A 24,025-nucleotide genomic window follows, 5' to 3' on the forward strand; every position below is an offset into this window, starting at 1 on the left:
ATCCTAGAAGCCCCTCTCCTGCCTCACGGGTGCTGGCCCTGTCTCTGTCTCTGTCCCGTTGGGGTTCCTTTCTCTGCCTTCTCCCCCAAGTGATCATGCTCGGGAGATAAAACTGTGTGCTGGGTAGATACGAAGAGCAGTACTGAAAGTTTACTGTATTGTGGGCAAGTACATAAATCATGTTTAACTGGCTTTCACCAACTGAAAAAATTTCAGTGTATTTGAATGTGAGGTGAAAGTGCTGAAGAAAAGAAGTAAGAAAAAGTGAAGTGAGATGTCACACATATTTTCAGATTAGAAGCTACTAAAGATCTGTAAAAGTTTTGTCTCCCTGCAGACTTAGGACATTGTTTATTTTTGCTGAATCACTACGCTAATCATGGATTTCCGTTTTCGGAAGAAGATGTAGCCCCTGCAGACTGGAGAAAGCAGTAGCTTTTTTAGATTTAACTGGCTTTTAGAACAAAAGTTTACAAATTCTGAAAATATGTATGCTCACACAAACTGAAAAACTCTTTTTTTTTTTTTCATTTAAATCATGTATTTGCTATTTAAATGACAAAGTAAACCCAGGACAGGACTGGCCTATTACTACTGTCTTCTACTGATAAGAAAAATTGAATGAAACAAATATTTTCTGAATACTGACTATGTATGATGTACTGGATGGTGAGCAAAAAATTTTAACAATTATTCAGCAATTGGGAATTGATTCAATTATAGTTATGTAAGGATATATTTTATGCAATTATTAATAAGTTTTGAAGACTATTTAAGGATATGGGAAATGCTGATAATATAGTAATTTAGAAAAAGCATGTTACAAAATGATATTCAGTGTAATTTCCAATTATCAAAAAAAATGAAAGACTAAAAAGTACATGTACCTAAATGTTACTATTGTGTATTTCTGGATAATTTTTAAAAGCCAAAAAAACCCTTTTCATATTCTAATTTTTCTGGAGTAAAAATTACTTGATTTTGTAGCCAGATGATGGTATGAGTTTTTTGGTTTGTTTGTTTGTTTTGTTTTTGTTTTTTAAGGACAGAATTGTAGGGAATAGGCACGTTCACCCTCACCTCAGGGATCTATGTTGGCCTCAGAAAAGTGGGAATAGGCGCTAGGGCTTGAAGGGAGAGCAACGTAGTAATAGATGGATACGCAGAAGGAACGGCACATGTGCCATGCAGACGTGTCCCGTTGAGAAAACGTGCAGAATTGAGCAGGTATGCAGCAGGCGACCTGGGCGGCTGGACCAGGTGGGGTGGGTGGTCAGACGGTTCGAGCCAAGCTGGGGAGAGCATTGGAAACTTTGGTGAGGAGTTCAGGTTTGCTCTGTGTGCTGGAGAATCATTGAAGGTTTTAGATTTTGAGTGAGAGAATGAGATCGAGTATATCTGTTTTCTAGACAGGTGATTCTGGAAGGAGCAATGAATAGCTTGAATGCAAGGCAGGGAAACCCTTAGGAGGTGTGATTCCGGTTTCTTCTGTTTCTCTGGCTGGTCCTTCTTAGTAGCCTTTCCAGGTTTTGTTTTCTTCCTCTCCCCTAGATTTTTGTGTCTCTTGGCTACTGCTTACCCACCTGGATTATTCCAGGCCACACAGACCACCAGAATGCTGTGAGTTTCCATTCCAAGCTGCAGCCCCCATCTCTTCTTGGGCCCCAAAGCAGTATGTATTTGTTATGTCCCTGACTGTTCCCTAACTCCTCAACCTCGAAAAGGCTTCTTTCTTCCACAGTCTAGTCCATGTTCAGGTCTCCCTTCTCCCTTTCACCCCTTACCCAGGCCAGGAACTTCAGAGTCCTCAGAAAACATACAAAAGGACAAGCATTGTATGATCCCACTCATATGAGGCACTTAGAACAGGCAAATTCTTGCATAAAGAAAGAGAAATGGTGGTTACCGGGGGCTGAGGGAGGGGCAGGGGGATGGGGAGTTCGTGTTTAACGGGGATGGTGTTTTCTGTTGGGGAAGATGGAAAGTCCTCGCAGTGGCTTCACAACATCAGGACAGTAATGAATGCCACTGAACTGTACACTTAAAAATGGTTAAAATGGTAAATGGTAAATTTTATGTTGTATATATTTTACCACAATTAAAAAATTAAAATAAAATAATAAAACCTGTTCTACTTGGTTTGAACCAGTTCCCCCCCCCCCAAAAAAAAATTTGACTATGGAGCCCTCTGATCAAAAGAATAAAAAATGGTTTAAAGTGTGACATAGATTCACATGCTTTAGATGTTAGAGGAACACACTTTGGGAAATGTTTCCACATCTTTGGGGCATGGAAGAGGAGTTAAGTTTGTTATTTCCTCATACCCTGCTGGAACTCAATGCGTTTCCTTAAGAAACATAATTAGAAACAGTGGTTGGGCTTTTCTTTAGGAGAATTATGGGTAGTTAGTCTTCTCCAGGCTGACTTAACAACATTATTTCTATGGGAGAATGTATTTAGAGCTTTAAGACACATTAGCCTGGAAAAGAGACTCCAGACACAGTCCACTCAAACTGGAGACAGATATACTTCAACAGGTCCACACAATCTGCTCACTTTATGCAGAGGTTTGCAAGTTATTTTGAAAAGATAGGAGGTTCTGCCTATTTTGGATAACTTCCAGGCTCTGGTCACTATGGCCAACCTAGAGATGTTGAAACAACACAGGGAATTGGGTGAGAGAAGAGGAAGTGAAATGGGCAGCCTCAGACATTGCATTTGTCCCTCCTTCCTCCAGTCGCAGGTCCAAGACCAGTGTGGGTCTGAGTCAGGGAGTATCGGGCAGCTTGGCCCATGGGGAGGAGTCATGTCCCTCACCCATCTGCAGATCTGGGAACCACAGCCATGCTCAGGCTCTCTTGGCCACTCTGTTGCCAACTTTCAGGGAACATTGACCCCTGCATCCTGAGGTGGCCGCAGTTGACATGCATACTCTTCCTTTCTTTCTGGGCCCCCTTCTGATAACACTCCTGTCCTCCTTAAATGCCAGTGCTTTTGCTTTGGTTGCTTTTCTGAGTTTCTGTTTCAGGAGCCTAGTGCCCCCCACCCTGGACAGGTCACTCACAAGGGCGCCTTTGGGCAGCACACGACTTGTGTGGTCGTGCACGTTCATGAAGACTCCAGGTCCCTTCCTGATTCTGTCTACCCTCCTTCTAAGGAATTGGAATCCTACTCTAAAATTTCAGCATGGGACCTTTTCTATGCCAGCTTATTTCTTTATTTGAAAAGGACATGCTTCATAAAAACTACAAAGCTTATAGAAGCACATTTCCCTCAATCCTCTTAGGTAATTGCTATTAACAATTGACTATATATTTTTTAGTCTTTTTCCCTCTGCCTAGATACTAGGATATGTATGTGCATTGTACTGAAACTTCTGCTATACCTATGGTTTTGCAGCTTACTTTTTCCCACTTAACTGTGCATCTGGGCATCTTTCCATTTTGGCAAGTAGAGCTCTGTTTCATGATTTAATAGCTATATTATATTTGATTATTTGGATGTACTTTGAATATCTGACTGGTCCCATTGATGGACAATTGGAGTTTTTCCAGCTTTTTGCTATTGCATTTACTGTAGTCACGAATAATCTTACGCATATAAATCTGCACAATTGCAAAAGAGTTCCTCTAGGATAAATTCCTAGGTAGAGCAGCTAGGTCAAATGGTATAAACATCTTAAAATTTTTTTTAAAGATTTTATTTATTTATTTTTAGAGAGAGGGGAAGAGAAGGAGAAAGAGAGGGAGAGAAACATCAGTGTGTGGTTGCCTCTCATGTGCCCCCCACCGAAGACCTGGCCCGCACCCAGGAATTGAACTGGCGACCCTTTGATTTGCAGGCCAGCCTCAATCCACTGAGCTACACCAGCCAGGGCTAAACATCTTAAATTTTAATAGACAAAATCATCTTCTTACAGGTGATATCCAAATCATCTTCCTAAAGGGTCTAACCTCTGCTTTCCCACCACATTGTGGTTAAAAGTCTGTTCCCTCCACCTCACCAACAGTAGCTAGCCTTTATAATCTTTACTAATCTCATGGGTACAATGTTTTAATTTGCATTAAAAATATTTTTTTACTGTCTTCCCCTTGTAAAACCCTGGAGTGATACTGATTACTTGAGGTTGAACATTTATCAGACATTTATATTACTTTAAAGTCCTGTCCAGGCTTCTATTAATCATGCACTTTCATTCCTCACTGTGCTCTACCTGCCAGGACGGGAAATCCATCCCCGCCCTTTGGACCCCTGTGCCAAGTACCACTTCCAGTCGCAAAGCTGGAGGCTGATGTCCAGCCCAGAGTTATGGCGGGAAAGACCCAGGTTGCCTCCCAGCTGCTCCACACACTGTTTGACCTTTGATGACTTTTTCAACCTCTCTATATCCCAGTTTCCTCATTTGACAACTGGGATGGTAATTTTGCCTACAACAAAGGGTTGCCTTCTGAATTAAATGAGATAATTTTTATATAAAGCACGTAGTCCTTGCCTCTTACAGAGTAAATATTCAGTAAGTACTTTTGTCATTATTGCTATAACAAGTTGTACTCTTTTCCAATGTATGCTGTCTGACCATTATCAATATTGAGATGGCAAAGGATATGAGGGAAATCTTTGACAATGGAGCATTGCTAAAACATTTACAGTGTTCTTATATCTTCTCCATTTCCATAATTGTCCTAGGTCACGGATGTTAATGAGGTGGCTTGGCTCTGGAATATAACACTTTCAGTAGTATTACTCCGCTGTGCACCGCCGTTCTCTCTCTTTATTGTAACTGAGTTACACGTAGTCAGAGGTCACAACATATGGCTTAACGTAGCCCACCAGTTCCTTATGTCTCTACAGAGTGTTGTGAGTTGTTGTTTTTTAATTTGAGCCAACTCAAATCAAAAAGTTTAGAGCATTCATATAAAAATAATCTAGGTTTCTAACTTTTCTTGAGAAATAGGAAATGTTGGCAAGCACCCCCTAGAGCTGGGTCGCTGCTGCCCACTCTAGACAGGGCATGGTTTCTCCAGGTTGCGACGCCTCCCTTTATTTCTCCCCTTCCACCTGTCTTCCCTGCCCCATGCATCTAGATGTTATTTCTCATTCATCACCACACTTGCCTTGTTTTCTTTCTGGCCGAGGAATATTTCTTGGTACCCATGCTCTACTGGAAGTGGGAAATTAAGACAAAACTATTAAAGCAAGAATATTTCTATGCATTATATGAGTGAAGAGTATTCCCATGTTTTTAATTTACCAGGGAAGTATGTCTGTTCATTTTAATTATTGGCATCCTTCATGGACCTGACCTGCCAAGCCCCTGGAGGCAATGGACAGGTGACTATTATCTGAATCGGTTTTAACAACTTGTCTCTAGGGGTTGCTCCAGGGCCCTCTCTACTCCCTTTACCCCAGTGATTCTCAACCTTAACCTGGAAGCTTTAAACAGTACCAAGACCTGGGTGTTGGGTGTTCTATTTCCTGTCCCACTCCTCCCCCCAAGAACAAGAGAACCTTCCTAAATGGGAAATGTGTATTGGGCTTGTGTCTGAGGACACTGTCTGTCTTCCTTGGCATGCTGCCTCTTAGGATCCCCAGGTTTCCTCACAAAACTGAAGGTTATGAGTCCTGGGGTTCTCGGGCTTTGGGGCTGCTCCCTAGGAAGGTTAGGTGGACGAATGAGACCAGCCCAGACCTAGTTCTCAGGGAGGAAAAAAAGGGCTTTTATTCTTTCCCTTCTTGTGTTCTTTCTTTGGATGGCCCATCCCTCAGTCTCAAACTAGTAAGACATAGAGGACTTGGAGACAGTGAAGCCACACTGCCTGCATGGCTAAGTCCCAGGATGTGTCTCCCTGGGCAGCAAGGACTAGCTCTAGGTGGCAGAGGTCAGCTCCTTAGGGCTTGCGATCCATGTTGGCATTGAGGCCAAAACTCCAGCTAATGGGGTGTTGCCTCAATGACAGCTGCCTCTTGGCCACTTTCTCCCAACATGTGGCCAGTTCGGGACCTGGGTGCTTGAGCCCTGGCTGCAGATCCCATCCTGAAATCTCAGCGTCACAGTGTTGACTCTTCCCCACTTCCCGCAAGTGCTCCTGGTCTGAGTGCTCCATCCTGTGCTCCCAGGCAGCCTGGGCTTCCTTTTTGAGTATTTATGTTTTACCATCATTCTTTGTTTATATGTCTATTTTATCTTTCTTTGTTTATATGTCTGTTTCCCTTACCAGAACCTAAGCTCCTGATTCCAGGGATTGTACTTTATCATGTTAATATCCTTGGTGCCAGGACATAATTGGTGTCCAATAAATGTCTTCTAATGGATCAAATTTTCTAAAAATTTATTGACTTGTGTCATATGAAAAACTGTTTTCTAGGTGCTATGGAAATACAAAAAAAGTTTGAAATATGTATATTCAGCCCTAGCTGGTATGGCTCAATGGATTGAGTGCTGGCCTGTGAACCAGAGTCTCCAGTTCGATTCCCAGTCAGGGCACATGCCTAGGATGCAGGCCAGATCCCTAGTTGGGGGCACACAAGAGGCAACCACACATGGATGTTTCTCTCCCTCTCTTTCTGCCTCCCTTCCCGTCTCTCTAAAAATAAATAAATAAAATCTTTAAAAAATTAATTATTAAAATGTGTATATTCTGAAGGAAATATTACCCATTTGGGGAGATAAGCTCCTCATTCAGTTATTCAACATTAGTATCGTAGTATCTAAACACTAAGGATACAAAGGTGTGCACCCCATTCTCAAGTGGCTTTCAGTCTACTGGGGGAGACAAAGAAAATGATATCAAATGAGCACAACATAATGTGACAAGTGCAATGATACAATTTCTATATTGTTAAAAATATATAATAAAACCAAAATAGCTCAAACAGTCAGAAAGAACTGTCAGCAAGTGGTACATGACCTGGTAGTTGTCAAGTGGGAGCTCAGGTTTCCGAGAGATCACTAAGGGGACATTAAGACGTGTCCAGTGGTTCACGGTGCGTATCAGTCAGTACAGCACAGGCCCAGGGAAGGCCTGTGCTAACACACCCGTCTAACTCTGAACTAGTGTTGCCCGCACTTGACTGTGGAGCTTTTTTCCTCCCACTGTTGAGCAGCCAACAGATCTCCTATTCCTTAAAATCAATATGGGGCATGCTGGTATAGATACCATCTGCGATTAAATGGTTGCTAACCCGTAACATTTTGGGGGCCGTGGGCCTTTTGAGAAGTTAATGGTGGGGAAAGAGACGGTGCACAATTCATGCATTCCTTGAAAGCCCTATCCAAGACCCCTTTCCATGAAAGAGAAAGAAGAGAAGAAAGTAAATCCGAGGTAGGAGGGATGTGTGTGGATGGAGACCGAAGAGGTGGGAAAAGATGGTTCCTATTCAGTGCCATTTACTGCACTTTGCTGTGTATAATGGTCACTCTTTTTGCCCAAATTTTTGAGGGAAAAATAAAGGTGCACATTATACATGGGCATTAATGATTGCATGCCATGGGCATAATAATCCCGTGTATAATGTTTACAAAACGTGAGTGTGCCTTTTACACAGCAAAATACGGTAGTCTGGCTGTGAGAGAGTGGGTGTGGTTGAAGGAGGCCAACCTGTGGAAGGCCTGAAACCTGGCTGAGAGTGAAGTCCTCAGTGACCCATTGACTGTGAAGGTCAGGAGAGATGGGGGGCTGAAGATGACTGTAGGAACAAGGGCTGGGGTCGCAGTAGGATCACTCACAGAAACAGTAAAGTCACGGAGCTACAACTTCACCATGTCAAACCTGTGTTATTAGTATGTTGAAATGCCTTTATTAACTGGCTACTCCTGAGTCTCCCAACTGAGAATTCATTTTAAAAATTGAATTTGCCATCTAACTGGGCACCCTTCCTCGAACAGTTAAAAATCATATCAGTCTGACTTCTAATTTTAGAAGGAACCAGGCTGACCTGCATTGCGCTGTTGCTAACCGAAGCCCGTTACCTGGGTGACTAGATTTACAATATGTCAGTATGCAAATACCATCTGCCCAAGAGGAGGAAGGAAGAAAGGCCTCCCTCCTGGGAGGAGGGGCAGGGGTTGTCAGCAGTTCTGGAAATGTCTTCCTCAAGGGATGGGGTGGAGGGAAGAGAAGAGAAAGGAAAAGCAGGGAAGAAGATGTGATTTTTCACTTTTAGAGCCTTTTCCTCACTCTGTTCCCACAAAGGAGTTCAGGATTTGCCCTGTGGACAGTCTTATGAGGTAGAGCATTAGGGGTAGACAGGTGGGGTTTACCCCGGGTGGGGGCGTGAGCAGGAAGGGTAGCAAATACCAATTCAGTGTGTCACAAAACACTCAGGTTCAGATAATTACAGTAGCTAATGAAACTGTTGAATAGGCAGGACTCTGACCCTCCACAGTACTGTTAGGAATCCAGTTTCCAACTGAGCAGAGTGTGTGCACCAGACCTGTAGCCCGCTGCCTGTATCGGTGAGCTCGCGGGAAGGGTGAATGCAAGTGGACAGTCCATCTCCTCTTCCTGCCCTTCAGGCTGACTGGGTGAGCGGAAGGGATTTTCTCCCGTAAAATAGCTATATCCAGCTCCTGTCCTGCAAGTTATTCCAGGCTGGCTTCAGAATCGCATTGGGAAACATTCAAATCCAAAGGCAGGCAAGTTCTCTTCCTTGTCATGAAATAACTGTCACCTCAGCTGTCAGCCACAGCAGTGGCTTCCACCCACGCGTTTTGTGAGTCCAAATTGGATGCACTCATTACTTTTAATTTTTACTTTCACATCTCAAGGACTCGTATGGGTGGGTGTGCTTCCTTTCATTGCCGTGTGTCAGAATCTGTCCAGGAGAAATCGTTTCCAGGAGCTGGCTCAGACCCTTGGGCTCTTGGCTTCCAATTTTGTTACCCCTGGTAACTTCCCCTGTGACCTCTTCTCTCCTTGCTCTCTTTGGCCCAGCTGTCTCCCACCTTAAAAAGGGGGGTGGGGTGGGAACCAGAAACAAAAACCTCCTAACATCAACCTCAAACTGTCAGCAGCATTCAAGAGAAAAGAAAGTCACTTTACTCCCCAGGGTACTTTTCACTCGGCCTTATAAATAAAATAAATAGCCTTTTATTTGGATGTCAAGCAAATGACTGAGGAGATTGATGCCAGAGACAGGGGAGGGTAGATCCTGGAGCCTAACTGCCCGGGTTCAAATCCCAGCCCTCCTACTTTCTAGCTGGGTGGTCTGGGGCAAGTTAGTCAGCCTCTCTCTGCATCAGTCAGTTTCTTCCTTTGTAAAATAGGGATAATAATACTGCCTACCTCATTGGGTTGTTGTGAGGATTAAGTAAGTATAATCACTTTAGAACCATGCTGACCCTAGCAATGTTAGCACTGTGTGGCAGCTTTTATCATTATTTCTACTCATCTTCAGGGGTCCTGGGAAGTACTGTGGTTTTGCTGTGAGCGAATAAATGTCCTGGATGTGTTTGCTGGGTGTGATTTCCCCCTTCCTTCTTGCCAAGATAGTGGCTGTTCACACATAAGTCAAGCCCCATTTTCCACGTGATGCCCTCCTGGACAACAACAGCCTGTGCTGCCCCTCCGTTCCTAACCCTGTGCACACTTTCCTCCTGTGCAGCGAATTCAGTACATTTGAATGCGCTGTCTTAGCTTCTCATCGTCTTGTCAAGTTTAGATCTTTGTTGTCTCTGCAGATTTTTAAAAAAATACTTTATTTATTTATTTTTAGAGAGAGGGGAAGGGAAGGAGATAGAGAGGGAAAGAAACATCAATGTGTGGTTGCTTCTCACGCATCCACTACTGGGGACCTGGCCTGCAACCCAGGCATGTGCCCTGACTGGGAATTGAACCAGCAACCCTTTGGTTCACAGGCCCATGCTCAATCCACTGAGCTACACCAGCCAGGGCATCCCTGCAGATTAATGAAAAGATGCCACGTAGCTGGATAGTTGCCCATGGTATCTGTTCACTGGATGTTTCCCAAGTATAAAATACAGTGACACGAACAAGCAAGGCCACACTTGTCCCATCGCTTACTCTTGGCTTTTGAAGTCACTTGTTTGACCTTGTCTCTACAAGTACTTAAAACTATCAGAAGTAAGTATGAGACACTATTGGCGGGAATGTAAAATAGTGCAGCTGCTGTGGAAACAGCTTGACTCCCTCAAAAGGATAAACAGAGAGTTATCATATGACCCAGCAAATATGTCCACGCAAAGACTCATCCATGTATGTTCATAGCAGCAGTATTCCTAATCGCCAAAAAGTGGAGACGTCCTACATGCCTACCAAATGATGAGTGAGTGAACAAAGTGTGGTGTATGCGTACAGCGGAACATTATTGGATAATAAAAAAGGAAGGCAATACCGATACGTGCTACAGTATGGATGAATCTTAAAAACATACTAAATGAAAGAAGACAGTTACAAAAGACCACATGTGGTATGATTCCATTTGTGTGAAATGCCCAGAATAGTCAAACCCTTAGAGCCAGAAAGGAGATTCGTGGCTGTCAGGGTCTGGGAGGGGGGAGTACTGGAGATGGAGTGCTAAGGGGTGTGGAGTTTCCTTCTGGGACCATGAGCACTCTGGGGTTAGACAGTGGTGACCGTTGCACCGCCTTTGAGTAGACTGGAATCTCTGAATTGTGTACTTTTTAAAAAGTATTAGAAACAATTTGTCTACTGCAGAGCTTAAAGCCATTTCCAAGATTACTTTTTTAGTATTAGCTGTCTCTTGAAACAGATAAAAAGTGACTTCATCCACAAGAAAAACATGAAATACGCAAATTACCGAGAATGGCTTTTTCACCCCAAATCTCTAAATGTAAATCATACATATTTGTTTCATAAGCAAGTTCTGCAGGACTGTGTGCTGCCTTCTACATTGTGATTCTGTAATTTACTACATTCTTGGCTGGGCCACCAAAATAATCCTGAATGCAGCTTCTATAACAACTAGAAGTGCCTTTTCAGGTCATGCCCACCACCACCCCCAGGCTGCCTAAGGTAGTAATTCGTAGCTGCATTTTTGCTGTGCCCTTATAGAGTGACTTAACTGGTTGTGAGGGTGTTGGGGACTTTTTGACTTAAAAGGATTTATTGCATTGAGTTAATCTTAGATTTGCAACCAGAGCATTGCCAAGGGGCCCCCTCCAACCCCCTGAAAAATAACCATTTCAGGTCATCAGTATTTTATCAGAAGGATTTATTGATTGCCATTTCTGGCTTAATTAAACAATAGGGTTGAGATCTCTCCCAGAGCTGTCTCAGTACTTACTTGGAAGAAAGGCTTGAAATGCCCATGCACCACCTAAAATGAACTTTACAAGAATGAGAGATCCAAGAAAGAACCTATACTTGACTTGAAAGCATCCTGTAATCACTTCACACCATTAGGATGGCTTTTATTTATTTTTTTAGTGGAAAACAACAAGTGTTGGCAAGGACGTGGAGATACTGGAATCTGTGCGTTGCTGCTGGGCATGCAAAGTGGTGCAGCTGCTAGAGAAAGCAGTTCGGTGGTCCTTAAAAACGTAAACGTAAACATGATCACCTTGTGATCCAAAAATCCACGTCTAGGTACAACCTCTAAATCAGGGCATTGAATCATTGAAAGCAGTGACTCAGGCACTTGTACACCAAGGTCCATAACAGCATTATTCACAAAATAGCCAATGGGGGTAGAAGGAACCTAAATATCCAACAGCAAATGAATGGATAAAGAAAATGTGGTACATAACACACAACGGAATACTATTCAGCCTTGAAAAGGCTGAATGCTACAACATGGATAAACCTTGAAAACACTGTGCTAACTGAAATAAATTAGTTGCAAAAGGAAGAACATATTGCATGATTCCATTTATATGAGGTACCTAGAATAGACAAATTCATAGAGACAGAAAGTAAATTAGAGTTTCCTAGGGGGTGGGGGCTATTAGGAGTTGTGTAATGGGTACAGAGTTTCTTTTTGAAATGATGAAAACGTTTGGAAATGGATGTTGGTGATGGTTACACAATATGAACATACTCAATGCCACTGAGTTGTAGATTTCAAAATGATTAAAATGGTGAATTTTCTTGCGTATATTTCATGACAATAAAACATGGGAGAAAAATTCTGGGAGGAATAACACTTCCTTATTTTGTCCGCTACATTCTTGTTTCTCCCAACTCCTGGGTAACGTGGTAAATTACAGTTCATTATGGCGTTGCCTAGGGGACTTGTTCCCGTCCTCCCTTAGAAGAACACGCAGAGTGAAGTGAGGCCCGCCAACTGTTGGCATGGGGAGGACAGGGCCACCACTCAGCCTTGAAAGTACCAGTTCACAGAGTCTCTCTCCAGGCCATTAGAATAAGCCCAAAGCGCAACAGGAGCTCCAAAGATAGATTTTTTTAATGTAGCAATTTCTGGAGCTGTACCCAATGGACTCTGTTTTGCCTATCTTCATTAACTGTCTCCGGAGAGCTGCAGCTGACAATCACATGCTTTTTGTCAGTCAGTTACTGCTGTTTTGTTCTGTTTTTTTTTTGTTGTTTCTGTTTTTTTTTTAAACCAAGGAAGAAACACCCTTAGGCTGCCATTGCTTAGGAAAATGGTACCTTCACTACAACCAGCCACAGACAAGTACAGGCTGCCTACGGGCTGAAGGCACTGTACTATGCATGTGAAACCTGGGGTCTTGCCTCCAAAGTGGGGTGAAGAAAGATGGAACTTCGCCTAACTCTCAGCGTTGCCTGGTCATTAGCAGAGCCCTCAAACCACTTGCTGTGCCGTGTAGCTCTTAAGTAAGCAAAGAGGTTCTGTGACCTTCAAATACTACTGAGATCTTGTTGTTCTAGGCATGAAGTGGCTTGAATAACTCTGAAAACGTTTAGAACTCCCATTGTTCAATTGCATGGGAAGCAGCAAGGGCTTCTCTTTGCATTGTTTGCCTTTCTGTTCTCACAAGGTCTCAAAGACACTAAAACTAATTGCTGTGATTCATGCGAGTATATTTGTGCTTTTATCCAGTACTACGGTGTCCCTTGATGCTACCAGTCATTTTTCTTAAAGGTGCCATAGGCTTTCCAAACAGAGGCTTTTCTCGTTCTGGAAAGACCTTGCTACCCCCAGAGTAGATAGGCCTCTCTCCTGGAAACATCTCTGACTGTGAGGCCAAGGTTAAGGAGATGTGCATTAACAAAGGGGGATGGCGAGGAGATGCTGCAGGATGCACTTCCTAGGAAAGCTCTGTCTCAATTTTATCCTTTTTAATCTTGAGATTGGCTGTGGGTTTATGTTCCATAGTAAACACCAGAGCATTGATTGCTTTCCAAAGGTCAGGCCTGTCACCAAACTTCTCCATTTACCTGGGTTGCGGTCAGTGTCACATTTCTTGGCAAATGATTTGATGACTCTGATGTAAACCTCAAGTTCCTTCAGCTCATAGCCTGATGTCTTCAAGGTGAGACTCCTCAGGAAACCCTCCTCTTCACCAGAGACCGGGTCTTTCCTCTCCTTAGCTCCTTTTCCAGTGTCTTCAGGACCGAAGTCTTGTTGAGTGCACAGGACTCTCCAGAACTGAGACTGTCCCCACACCCAAGTGCATGCAGAAATCCCATGTTCTGCCACAAGGGCCAACGACCTTTGTGGTATTGAGTTGAGTTCCAGTGGTTCCTGTCTTCGCTCACTTTGTGATTCTTCACGGCGCTTACTAGCGGCTAGTATGTGCAACTTCTCGTTTATAAATACAAAGGAGGACACCTCCCACTTGAGCACATGCTTAGACAGCGGCCTCTATGTGCTGCATGCGGTCATTTTGGCTTTTCAGGTGGGGGCATCAAATGAGTTCTCAGGACTAGAACACCACCCCCCAAGGGCAAGCCAGTGTTGGAAGGAGCAGATAACATGCGCTCTTATATTCCATACGCTACAAAGAATATTGGCACCCTCCTGTATTTGGTCAAGTACATTCCGCTCTTAGGTGGCAAGCGTACTGGAAATGATTTGCACAGCCTCGCGGCAGCCACAGGCCCAGAGCTGTGCTCGCGCCTGCACAAAGCTCAAAGCTCATCTTGAGCCCTTCCCTTGGCATTGAGTTGCTGTATTCTCTTCAGTCCAAAACGCAGAGCGTGTTACGCATCAGTGTACGATGCCGTTTATATCAGTTTGTCACAAAAGGAGAATTTTTTTGAATTAAATGTCGATATCCCAGCTCCTTCTCAAATCTCTTTATCAGCATTCTCGTTCCCCGCACCCTGGCGTAATGACACAGGCATTACGTAAATAAGACACCTCAGAGGGCTGCTTGTAAAAATCCAGGAGAAAAGATAAGTGTGTGACGGTGCACTGATAGCCTGAAATATGAGCTGCAGGTTTGCATTTTCTTTGTGGGGTCGGATATTGGTTTTCGTGGTTTATTGACCTGGCAGGGAGAGATCCGACGAAACGCCGAAGAACTTTCCACCTTTTTTTTTTAACCTCCCTGTCACGGAGAAATCAGGGCATTGAATCAAAGAGCCAGAAAGACTGAGGGGTTAGCCAGTCAGGTCCTGGTGGAACCCAAATCAGGTCCAGCCCTGGTAGGTAGAAACACACACTGCCTTCCCCAAGGAAAAAGGAATTGGAATAATGTCTTGCTCTCAGGCGGATCCCCAGGCTGCGGGGGGCACGTGGAGGGGCTGAGCTGCGACAGTCACGACAGTCACGTTCAGAAAGGAGCAAGTGTTCTCATTACCCCCGTTAATGTTAATGTGGCAGCGTCACAGTGCGTTTGAATTCAGTTAATCATTCTTCTCTCATGTCAGGGCCTTTGTCTGCAGCGCGTCCCAGTCGGCACCGAGTTGCCTGGGAGCATCAGCAGTGTGAACTCTGCAGAATGCTAATGTCGAAGACATTTAGGTTGAGGGCACAGGGAGCCAGACAACGTTGTGCCCCTGGCATGGCAGGAAGAGGGGCGTCTTGTACAGCAGCGTCTCTGAGGGAGGTCATAAACCAGCTCTCCTGTCTGCCCGGCTCGCCACCTTCAAATCAGCTTTCAAACCGGAGAGCCATCAAGTATAAAAGTCCCTGTCCTTTAAAATAAAAATTTTTTTCATAATCATAAAAATAGAATCCTTGTTGATGGCCACCTTTATGAGGTGGGTGAGCCACACTCCCTTAAAAATGACATGTTCCAGGCTTTAAAAATTTCTGTGATAAAACGTACATCACGTAAAATTGACCACTTTCAACATTTTTTAAGTGTACAGGTCAGTGGCATTGAAATCATTCGTGTTGTACAGCCATCGGCACCACCCTCACCTCTAGACCGTTTTCATCACCCCAGCCTGAAAATCTGTGCCCATTAAACCCTAGCCCTCCAGACCCCTGGCAGTCACCATCCCACCTTCTATCCCTGTGAATTGGACTCTCTAGGGACCTTCTATAAGGAGAAGTCCCCAGGCTTTTAAAAAAATATTTATTTATTTATTTATTTATTTATTTATTTATTTATAGAGAGATGGGAAGGGAGGGAGAATGAGAGGGAGAGAAACATCAATGTGTGGTTGCCTCTCATGTGCCCCCTGCTGCCCCCCCCTCCGCCTGCAACCCAGGCACTCGGGCCCTGACTGGGAATTGAATCAGTGACCCTTTAGTTCACAGGCTGGCACTCAGTCCACTGAGCCACACCAGCCAGGGCTCAGGCTTTTTATAATATTGTGGCAAATGTTTGATCTGACTACCAACTGACAGAATTTTTACAGAGGGAAAGGCAGATGGTCAGGCTTCCCTTGGATTCGGCATTGTGCAGGTGTATAGGAGAGCGGGGGTTCTCCTCCTAGAGCTCTGAAGGGTGCTCAATCCTTCAGAGCGCTGTGGTGTCCCAGGGAAACTAGAGAAACAGGTCTTCCAGTCCCAGTCAGGCAGGTTCCCAGACCTACGAAGCGGTTGCTTCAGAGGTTTGTATACAGTTTTATGTTTTATGCAGCATTTTAATTTGTAACTTTTTTCTCCCTTGGTTCTCGCCATGTCCTGCAAAGTATTTTGCTCATCCTGTTTTAATGATAAGAAACTGTGGCTCAGACAAGTAAATTGTCTGAGGTTACAGAACTAATCAAAGGTAGAACCAGGACTTCGGCTCCACCCGTTTTCCATTTTAAAACCCCAGGGCTTTCCACCATAGCACACTGTGAGCAATTATCACCTCTCTGGAGGGCCAGGGAATCGCCAGTCCTCTCCAAATATATCTCTAATTACCAGTGCTCTGCCTTGCTAGCTTAGGATCACACGGAAACCGTGGGCTTGGCTCTGTCGCCCGACCGACACCCTCTGAAGTCTTGGTGGGCACGACAGCCAGACTGACAGTGCCCACGGGCCCAGATGAGCGTCTAGACCAACACTGTTTGGTAGAAATAAGCCACAAATGGGAGCCCCGTGCATAATTTTACATTTTATAGTAGCCACCTTTAAAATGGTAAAAAGAAATAGGTAAAGCTAATTTTAAGACTATTCTTTAGTCAATGCAGAATATCCAAAATGCTATACTTTCAATATGTAATCAATATAAGAATTATTAATTAGCTATTTTACTCTTTTGAGGAGGACAGGGTGGTATCAAGTCATCAAAATCCTGAAATCAGATGCTAAATTTTCATTAGAGGTACTGGTTCTGAATTTAGATTTCATAAAATTTCCCATTGAAAAAGTAGATTTACACACCCAAGCAAACATATGTAAAGGTTTTCTAATGAGTGAATTGAGTGTCAGTTTTTATATTTAAATTAATTAAAATTAAAGAAAATATAAAATTAAGCCCCCCCATTGCACAGGGAACATTTCAAATGCTCACTGACCACATATGGCAAGTGGCCACCACACCAGACAGCACCCGTCTAGAGGACCAGCTAAGGCTGGCCCCGACCAGCCCCAGTACCAGTGAACTTGAATGGGCGTCAGCAAACGTTTTTGATAAAGAGCCAGACAGTAACATTTTTGACTTTGTTGGCCGTACAATCTTCATTGTAACTACTCAACTCTGCTGTTGTATCGTGAAAGTAGCCACAGATTGAATGAGCTTGGCTGTGTTCTAATAAACCTTTGTTTAAAAAAGCGGCGTACTCTGGTTTCTCTTCAGATCATATAAATCTTTCACCTATTTTTTTAAAAAAGCGGGTGCCAGCCCACAGAGTGTGTTGACTGCTAGACCGGAACATTCTCCCCAGTGCCTTAGCTGTGCTGTGGGATTACAGAAAACAGCGGGCCCCAGCCTCTTGTGTTCTGACGTGAGGGTGTTAAAATCAGGACTCATTGTATCTCCCTTCCTGTGTGTAACTACGATTTGTGTACTTCTTGGCGTGGAGACTGCAGTGCACCCGAGTCCTGCGTGGGGTTCTATCTTTCAGGCGCTTTCTTCAGCAGGCTCCCTGTGCTTCACTCTGTTTCAAGGTCCGTGTATAGAGGCTGAAGAAGGCTGGAAGGAGTTTAAACAAATGCACTCACACTGCTGTGAATACTGTGGCAATCTCCCAAGAATAACCAAATAGTGTTACCCTCTGCTCTTTCCTTCATCCGCAGAGCCAGAGGAGGACAGGCGGGAATCACGCACATTTCACAGGTGGAAAAAAGCTAGATGACTGCCCCTTGGTTCTTAGGATGCGGAACATAGGGGGCTGGCTTGCAGAGATCTCTGAGGCTCACAGTTGTGGGGAGCAGTTAAGTGAAAATCAGTCTTAGGAGTTCTGTTGAACCTGAAACTTTGGGTCCACTAGTTCTGGCAAGAATTATGTTCGTGGTGTTATTGGTGCTCCATTAATTATCCCTTAACCATACTTGGGAGTTTTGGCCTTTTCGAAAACCAGGGCTGGAGGCTGAACTGTGTTCAGTGGATTGTGCCCAGCCCTAGAGTTGGCAAAGTGCAAACTGACGACACCGCTGAGCTTCTCCAGGCACATTGCCCAACCCTGCCTTCTCTCGCGTTCTGCAGTCCTGTGTGCCACCGGGAAGGCTCTGAATCCCCAAGATGTTCTTTGACTGTGGAGGTAACTACTTGGGGTAGCTATTCTGATGGTGGCTCACTTGGAGGCCCAGCCCTGCAGTGTGGAGCTGTCTCTAACCCTGCTTGCCTGGAATGATGATTAGCCAGACTCCAGAATTATAACAATAGATTTTACAAAGTTAGAGCATAATTGCTCCGCCATTTCACATGTGAGCACAGCTTAAACAACTTTGATCTTTCAAATGATATCAGACCTTTGTTATTCATCTTCTGAAACAGCAGGCTTCAAAGGCAGTGGCTCTGAACCATCTTCCCTCCCCACCCCCGCCCCCGTCTTTAATCACAGTGAGGCTTTGATTTGTTGAAGCAATTCACCTGTTAGAGAAATAAGGGCTGAAGTTGGGTGGAGGTGTTAAGTCCCAGCACTGCCACCTAGAAGCCTCGTGACATAGAATCTCTGCCCTCTCTGAGACTCACCTTCTTCCTCTGCAAATACCTCCCTGCACGAGTCATTGAATGAACATAAAGCACCTTCACCAGCATCATCATCATCATCAATTCTGTTATCAGTTCTCTGGCTTCAGAGTCTTCAGAGCCCCGAGTCTTTGGATTTGGCAGTGTTCAGGTGGCACATGAGTTTGGAGTTGGTGATCAAGGACATGCTATTTTCCCTAAAGTAGGGATGGAGCTTTGCAACAAATGAGCATTAAAGAAAAAACAGGTCACCAAAAGATGGAACATTTCCACCCAGGCACCTTCTTACACTGAGCAAGTCCCAATTAATGCCTTCGCCCCTCTCTCACCCAGTGGTTCTCAGCATTCTGTGTGCATTTGAGTGAGATTCCCAGCTCCCCTCTCCTCCAGAGGCTGAATGTGAAAGCTGGAGTGGCGGGATTCCACATTTTTAGGACTGTGCCTGGTGACTTTGAGGCAGATGGCTCATGGCCTTGCCTTCTCCCTGGACTGAGAAAAATGCATGTGTCTGTGAGTCAGTTTGCAGTTTATAAAAACAACAAAACCTTTGCTTCCAGGTGGCCTGCTCCAATGGCCGCAACCAGCCAAGCGGGCCTGCTGTGCTTGGGAAGGAAAGAAGTGACCACTTCAGAGCCCTGGACCATCTGAATGTCTGGGCTTGAGTGTCCTGCCACCCCCCACAAGGTCATCTACCTTTCGGCATCCAGCATCTGTCAGTCGCCCCCAGACTGACGCCATCTTAATGAGCTAAGGCTGATGTCTGCCCTGCACTAGCTCATTCAGGAGCCCCTGGAATGATCAATGAGGCCAGGCAGCCGCGCCCTCTGCTGAGCGCCCGTGAATCAGCTGCCGGCTGCTGTGGCCCTTTCCCTTCTCCGCAGAACGGGAAGCTCTTGAGCCGAGGGCAGCCAGGGCTGACTCGCGTCTGGCTAAGGGCTTCTCTGTGTTGTGCCTCATCCTTGATGCCTTATATTTTTCATAGGTGAGTGGAGTGGAGCTCCTGAAGATCATCCAGTGGTAGACATGTCCCTTCTGCCAAATCGTCCCCCACTAAAGCCCTTGACAGAATTTGGGTTTAGGGGTAACTGCTTCAGAAGCAGAGTCAACACTTAAAAAAAAATTTTTTTGAGATGAAAATCATGTAACATAAAATTAATCATTTTAAAGTCAGTTCAGTGGTACCCGAGTGTATAACAGTGTTGTGCAATTGCCACCTCTATCCAGATCCAAAACACTTCTGTCACCCTGAAAGGAAACCCTGTCCCATCCCTGCTGTCTTAGTTGGCTAGGGCTGCTGTAACAAAGCCCCAAACACTGGGTGGCTTCAACAACCAGAGGCTTACGGTCGCACAGTCGTGGATGCTAAGAGTCCAAGATCAAGGGTCAGCAGGTGAGGTTGGTTCCTTCTGAAGGTGTGAGGGAAGGATCTGTTCCAGGTGCATCCTTGCCTGGCAGATGGCTGTCTTCTCTCTGCACTGACTCACCTTGTCTTCTTTCTGTGTGTGTCTGTGTTCAGCTTCCTCTTTGTGTAAGGACACAAGTCCTGTCGGATTAGTGCCTACTCTAATGCCCTCATTCTAACTTGATCACCTCTGTGAAGACCCTCTCTCCAGATAAGGTCACGTTCTGAGTTACTGGGACTTCAACATATGAATTTTGGGAAACACTTCAACCCATAACACCCATTAAGCAGCACTGTATTAATATTTTATTCCTTTATGTGACTGAATAATATTCCATTGTAGGCACGCACTTATTTTTTGAACACCAAGTACTAAGTAACTGCTGATGAAATCTTCTCCCCCGCCCCTGGGCAGCCGAGTGTTCTATTACAGGCTCATGTGCCCCTCTGTGTAAGGTGGACTATTGCTCTCGTGGGTATATCACACAGATCTTAATCTGTAAGCTTTTTCTTAATGTCTTCCTCCTTGAAAGAATGTTCGTCTTTGTGAGCAAAAGTAAGAGTAAGGATTTATTAAGGGGAAGCCAGGCCATGTTTCTTATTCCAGAAATTGTTTTTTTTTTTAATTACTGGTTTTTAGAGAGAGAAGAAGGGAGAGAGAGAGATGTATCAGTTTGTTGTTCCACTTGTCTATGCATTTATTGGTTGATTCTTGTATGTGCCCTGACCAGGGATTGAACCCACAACCTTGGTGCATTGGGACGACGCTCCAACCAACTTTAGCTACCTGGCCAGGGCTCCCAGAAATTGCTTTAAAAATAGATTTTATCTTTGATTTTCCTCTCTCCTCCTCCTGCTTTTATCCTCAGAGTTCTCCCACCTCCCAAGCGTACATATACTCATGTTAAAAGTATTTTAATAGAAAAAGGTAAAGGGGGGGATGAATGGTGGCAGGAGACTTGACTTTGGGTGGTGAACACACATGCAATATACAGGTGATGTATTACAGAATTGTACAGTTGAATCCTATGTAATTTCATTAACCAATGCCACCCCAATTAATTCAATAAGTTTTTTAAGGCATTTAAGATGCCAACCATCCTAGGGAGGGGCGTGGCACAGATAGGGAGCATTGCCCTCTGAGGAGACCCAGCTGGCTGTTGCTCTCATTGTCATGGTTACCAGGCCTGGTCCCTGGAGCTGGCCTCGGACCAGGGCCTTTCAGATGCTCCTCACACTCCCTTCCCTGCACCTGCCTCAGAGTGAAGTGTGTGTCCTCTTGGCTTTGAAACCGATTGCATCATTGACTTGTACGTTTCACCTGCCCCTTTAAATCAAAGCCTGTTTCTCTCTTGTATGCATGTAGGCGGGAGACCCGCATCCTTGCTGTCCTGGGCTCTTGCGGGAACGACTCAGAACTGTCACTAGCTTGCTGCAGGCGCAGGGCCCTTTCCCCGATTCTGTCCCAGGGCTTTAGTAATGATGACACGTGTGTTGTTTCACCTCGGATCCGTGGGAAGAACCACAGCAGGGTGGCATTGTCCTGCCTCTGGACTCTTTCTTCCCTCCTTCCCCTTTTTCTCTCTCTCTCTCCTTCTTTTCCTTCCATCAAATTAGCTCTGCCACGCCTGGAAGTTCACTGGGGGAAGAAATGCTGCTGCCCCCAGGGTTTTCAGAGAGGCAGGAAGGAGAGTGGAAGGGCTTGAAAATGAAGACAGGACAGGAACTGTTCACATTCTATGTTATTCCATATTATCATTTTCATGTAAACACAAGGTGCTTCTGGGACCCTGGGCTAGAAGGCTCCACACTGTTAATGGAGTTGGATAAAAAATAATTAAAGATGCTGTGATTTTCCTCATGTGGATCAGCCTTTAGAACACAGGGTTCACTCTGGCGGGGCTTGAGCACCTGGAGTTTTTAAAAGCTTCCAGGTGATCATAATGTCCAGCCACCTTTGAGACCTGCTGTCCTAGGGGACAGAGACCTCCAGGAGAGCTTGAACGTTCTGTAAGAGGTGATGGAAGAGACAGGTGACACCTAATCCTCTTGTGCCCAGCAATTCAGTTAATTAAGCAGAAAGAAGTGACAGAAAGAGCACACCTTGGCCTCCGTTTTGCTGAGAAAAATAGGACTTTATCTCCGCTTAACCCTGTAGGGCGAGAGTGGGAAGGGAGATTCCTGCCTTCCCGCCTCCTTGCTGCTACCATGGGCTGGTGGGGTGCCAGACCCAAGGTGATTGCCAAGGTGATGCAGAATGTTCACAGGAACATGTCGTTTCTGCATTCTGCTCACGACTCGCCATCCTCCTGGCTCCCGAGGAAAAGTAACACCAGGCCCATGTGTCTGCTGTCTTTTCTGAGCAGAGAGTGCTGATATTAGTTGTTTGCGGCGCCATTGTTGGGGGGCTGTTTTCAGAGGCTAGTGGTTGGGCTGACCTCTGTGTCTGTGTTTTGTAGTACAAAATCGGACAGCTGTACATGATCAGCAAGCACAGCCACGAACAGAGCGACCGAGGAGAAGGTGTGGAGGTTGTCCAGAATGAGCCCTTCGAGGACCCGCACCACGGCAACGGGCAGTTCACCGAGAAGCGTGTGTATCTCAACAGGTGAGTGGTGACTGCCATCTCCGGGCTCTCTCTCACCACACAGGGGCCCCTCCCACCAGGCCCCACAGCAGGCCTGAGGCAGAGGCGGTGTCCAGGATAAAAAGGTGACTTGGAAAGTCATTATGTCCACCCTCTGCATCCACCAGCCTAGTTGCTTCCAACCACAGACTCCCCTGTGGTCTGCAGAATAGCCCTCAACTGCATTTCATCAGGAGGAGCTTTCCTCTTAGCTTCCCCACACCTTGAGTGACAGGTGAAGATGAAATCTGATCTTCAGAAGTGCAGGACTTTGTCTTCTCCTTTGCTTCAGGGCCAGCAGTGGGAGAAGACAGCTTTGCCTGCAAGGTGTAGGGAAGTGTTGAAGGTAGCGGTGTGCCGTGGGGGCCTTGACTTGGGAGGTTTCCACTTTCTGCCAGGTGGCCCCTCAGGGGACCACAAAGGGAATTGACCAAACCAAGGTCCCCGGTGACCCAAGTACAATAGGCAATGCGAAGGTGGTTCCCCCCTCAGGCGCAGCCGTCCTCCCCGAGGTGGAGGCTGTCTGCTCTCCTTGGGGAGGGTGAAAGGCTGAGGGTGACAAAGCAGCACTGGTCGGAGCACTTCTGCTCTGCAGAATATATTCTTTAATCTCTTGCTATTTTCTTATCGCCAATGGCATGATTGATTATCAGTGCCTGTTTGATCTTCTCCCTATTCTATACCCCCACTCCAGCCCATTTTCTCCATTTCACCTTGCGGGGTCAGTAATTTATAGTCATGTGCCATGTGGAATATATTTTAGTGAAAGTCACTATCAACTCTGGGGAACCAGTGTGTGACCAGCCTGGTGTTCGCTATGTCCAGGAATACTCTTTATCCCCCAGGTACGGCGTCTCCCATTGGCCCGTATGGGATTATTCAGGAAGCATGTCCAATAGCTGGACAGTGCCCCCTGACCCATTTTCTGTGCCTTGACCATGGTCAGACGTTTGCACTGCACTGTGCTCACATGGCCTCCACCCTCCGAAAGGCTGAAGTACACCACTCCTTCTTGGGGAGAGTTTGGGTCCTTTGCCTGGGGGTGTGGTGATCTCTAGGCCAGCATCCTGACACCGAAGGCCGTGGGCTGATTAAACCAGCACGTGCTATTAATCTGACCAGGGATGCAGTACCAGGGAACTCCTGAGTCAGCGCGAAAAGCAAATTAGATCGATCCCATTCGTCTTCCCAGGGTTTGGAACAAGTTCAGCCTGCAGCCGGCTGTTGATAGGTGGCTTCCTTACGGAGACAGGGTTTCTAGTATGCTGCCCTGGCCTGTTAGTGCAGACGATATAATTCAAGTTCTGAGCAGGGATCATTTCTGTAGAGCAAAGAGAGGTGAAGGAGATGTAGGAAAAGAGGTACAGACCTGCAGAAAATTTCATTTCTTGGCATTTGATTGCATTTCCCCAAGTTATTGCCTGGGGAATGTTCTCTACTTGCCAAATTCAAGAAAAACTTTAGAAGACTTTATAATTTTTATCGAAACAGAACAAGTAGCGTCCAACTTCTCCCTGTCATGTCAGTTTTCTCTATCAAAATAATGATATTTATTTTAAAAGAGAATAAACATTAA

General features: G+C 45.2%; 1 protein-coding gene across 1 annotated transcript in view; it reads left to right on the forward strand.

Moving 5' to 3' along the window:
* PITPNC1 (phosphatidylinositol transfer protein cytoplasmic 1) overlaps nucleotides 1-24,025 on the forward strand; it is a 212,413-nt gene that overhangs the window by 84,736 nt on the left and 103,652 nt on the right. Inside the window, exon 2 of the mRNA XM_024572909.4 lies at nucleotides 22,283-22,431. Coding sequence (XP_024428677.2) covers nucleotides 22,283-22,431 — 149 coding nt within the window. The remainder of the gene's footprint in view (nucleotides 1-22,282; nucleotides 22,432-24,025) is intronic.

This window comes from Desmodus rotundus, chromosome 9, assembly GCF_022682495.2.
Source record: "Desmodus rotundus isolate HL8 chromosome 9, HLdesRot8A.1, whole genome shotgun sequence".
Lineage (NCBI taxonomy): Eukaryota > Metazoa > Chordata > Mammalia > Chiroptera > Phyllostomidae > Desmodus > Desmodus rotundus.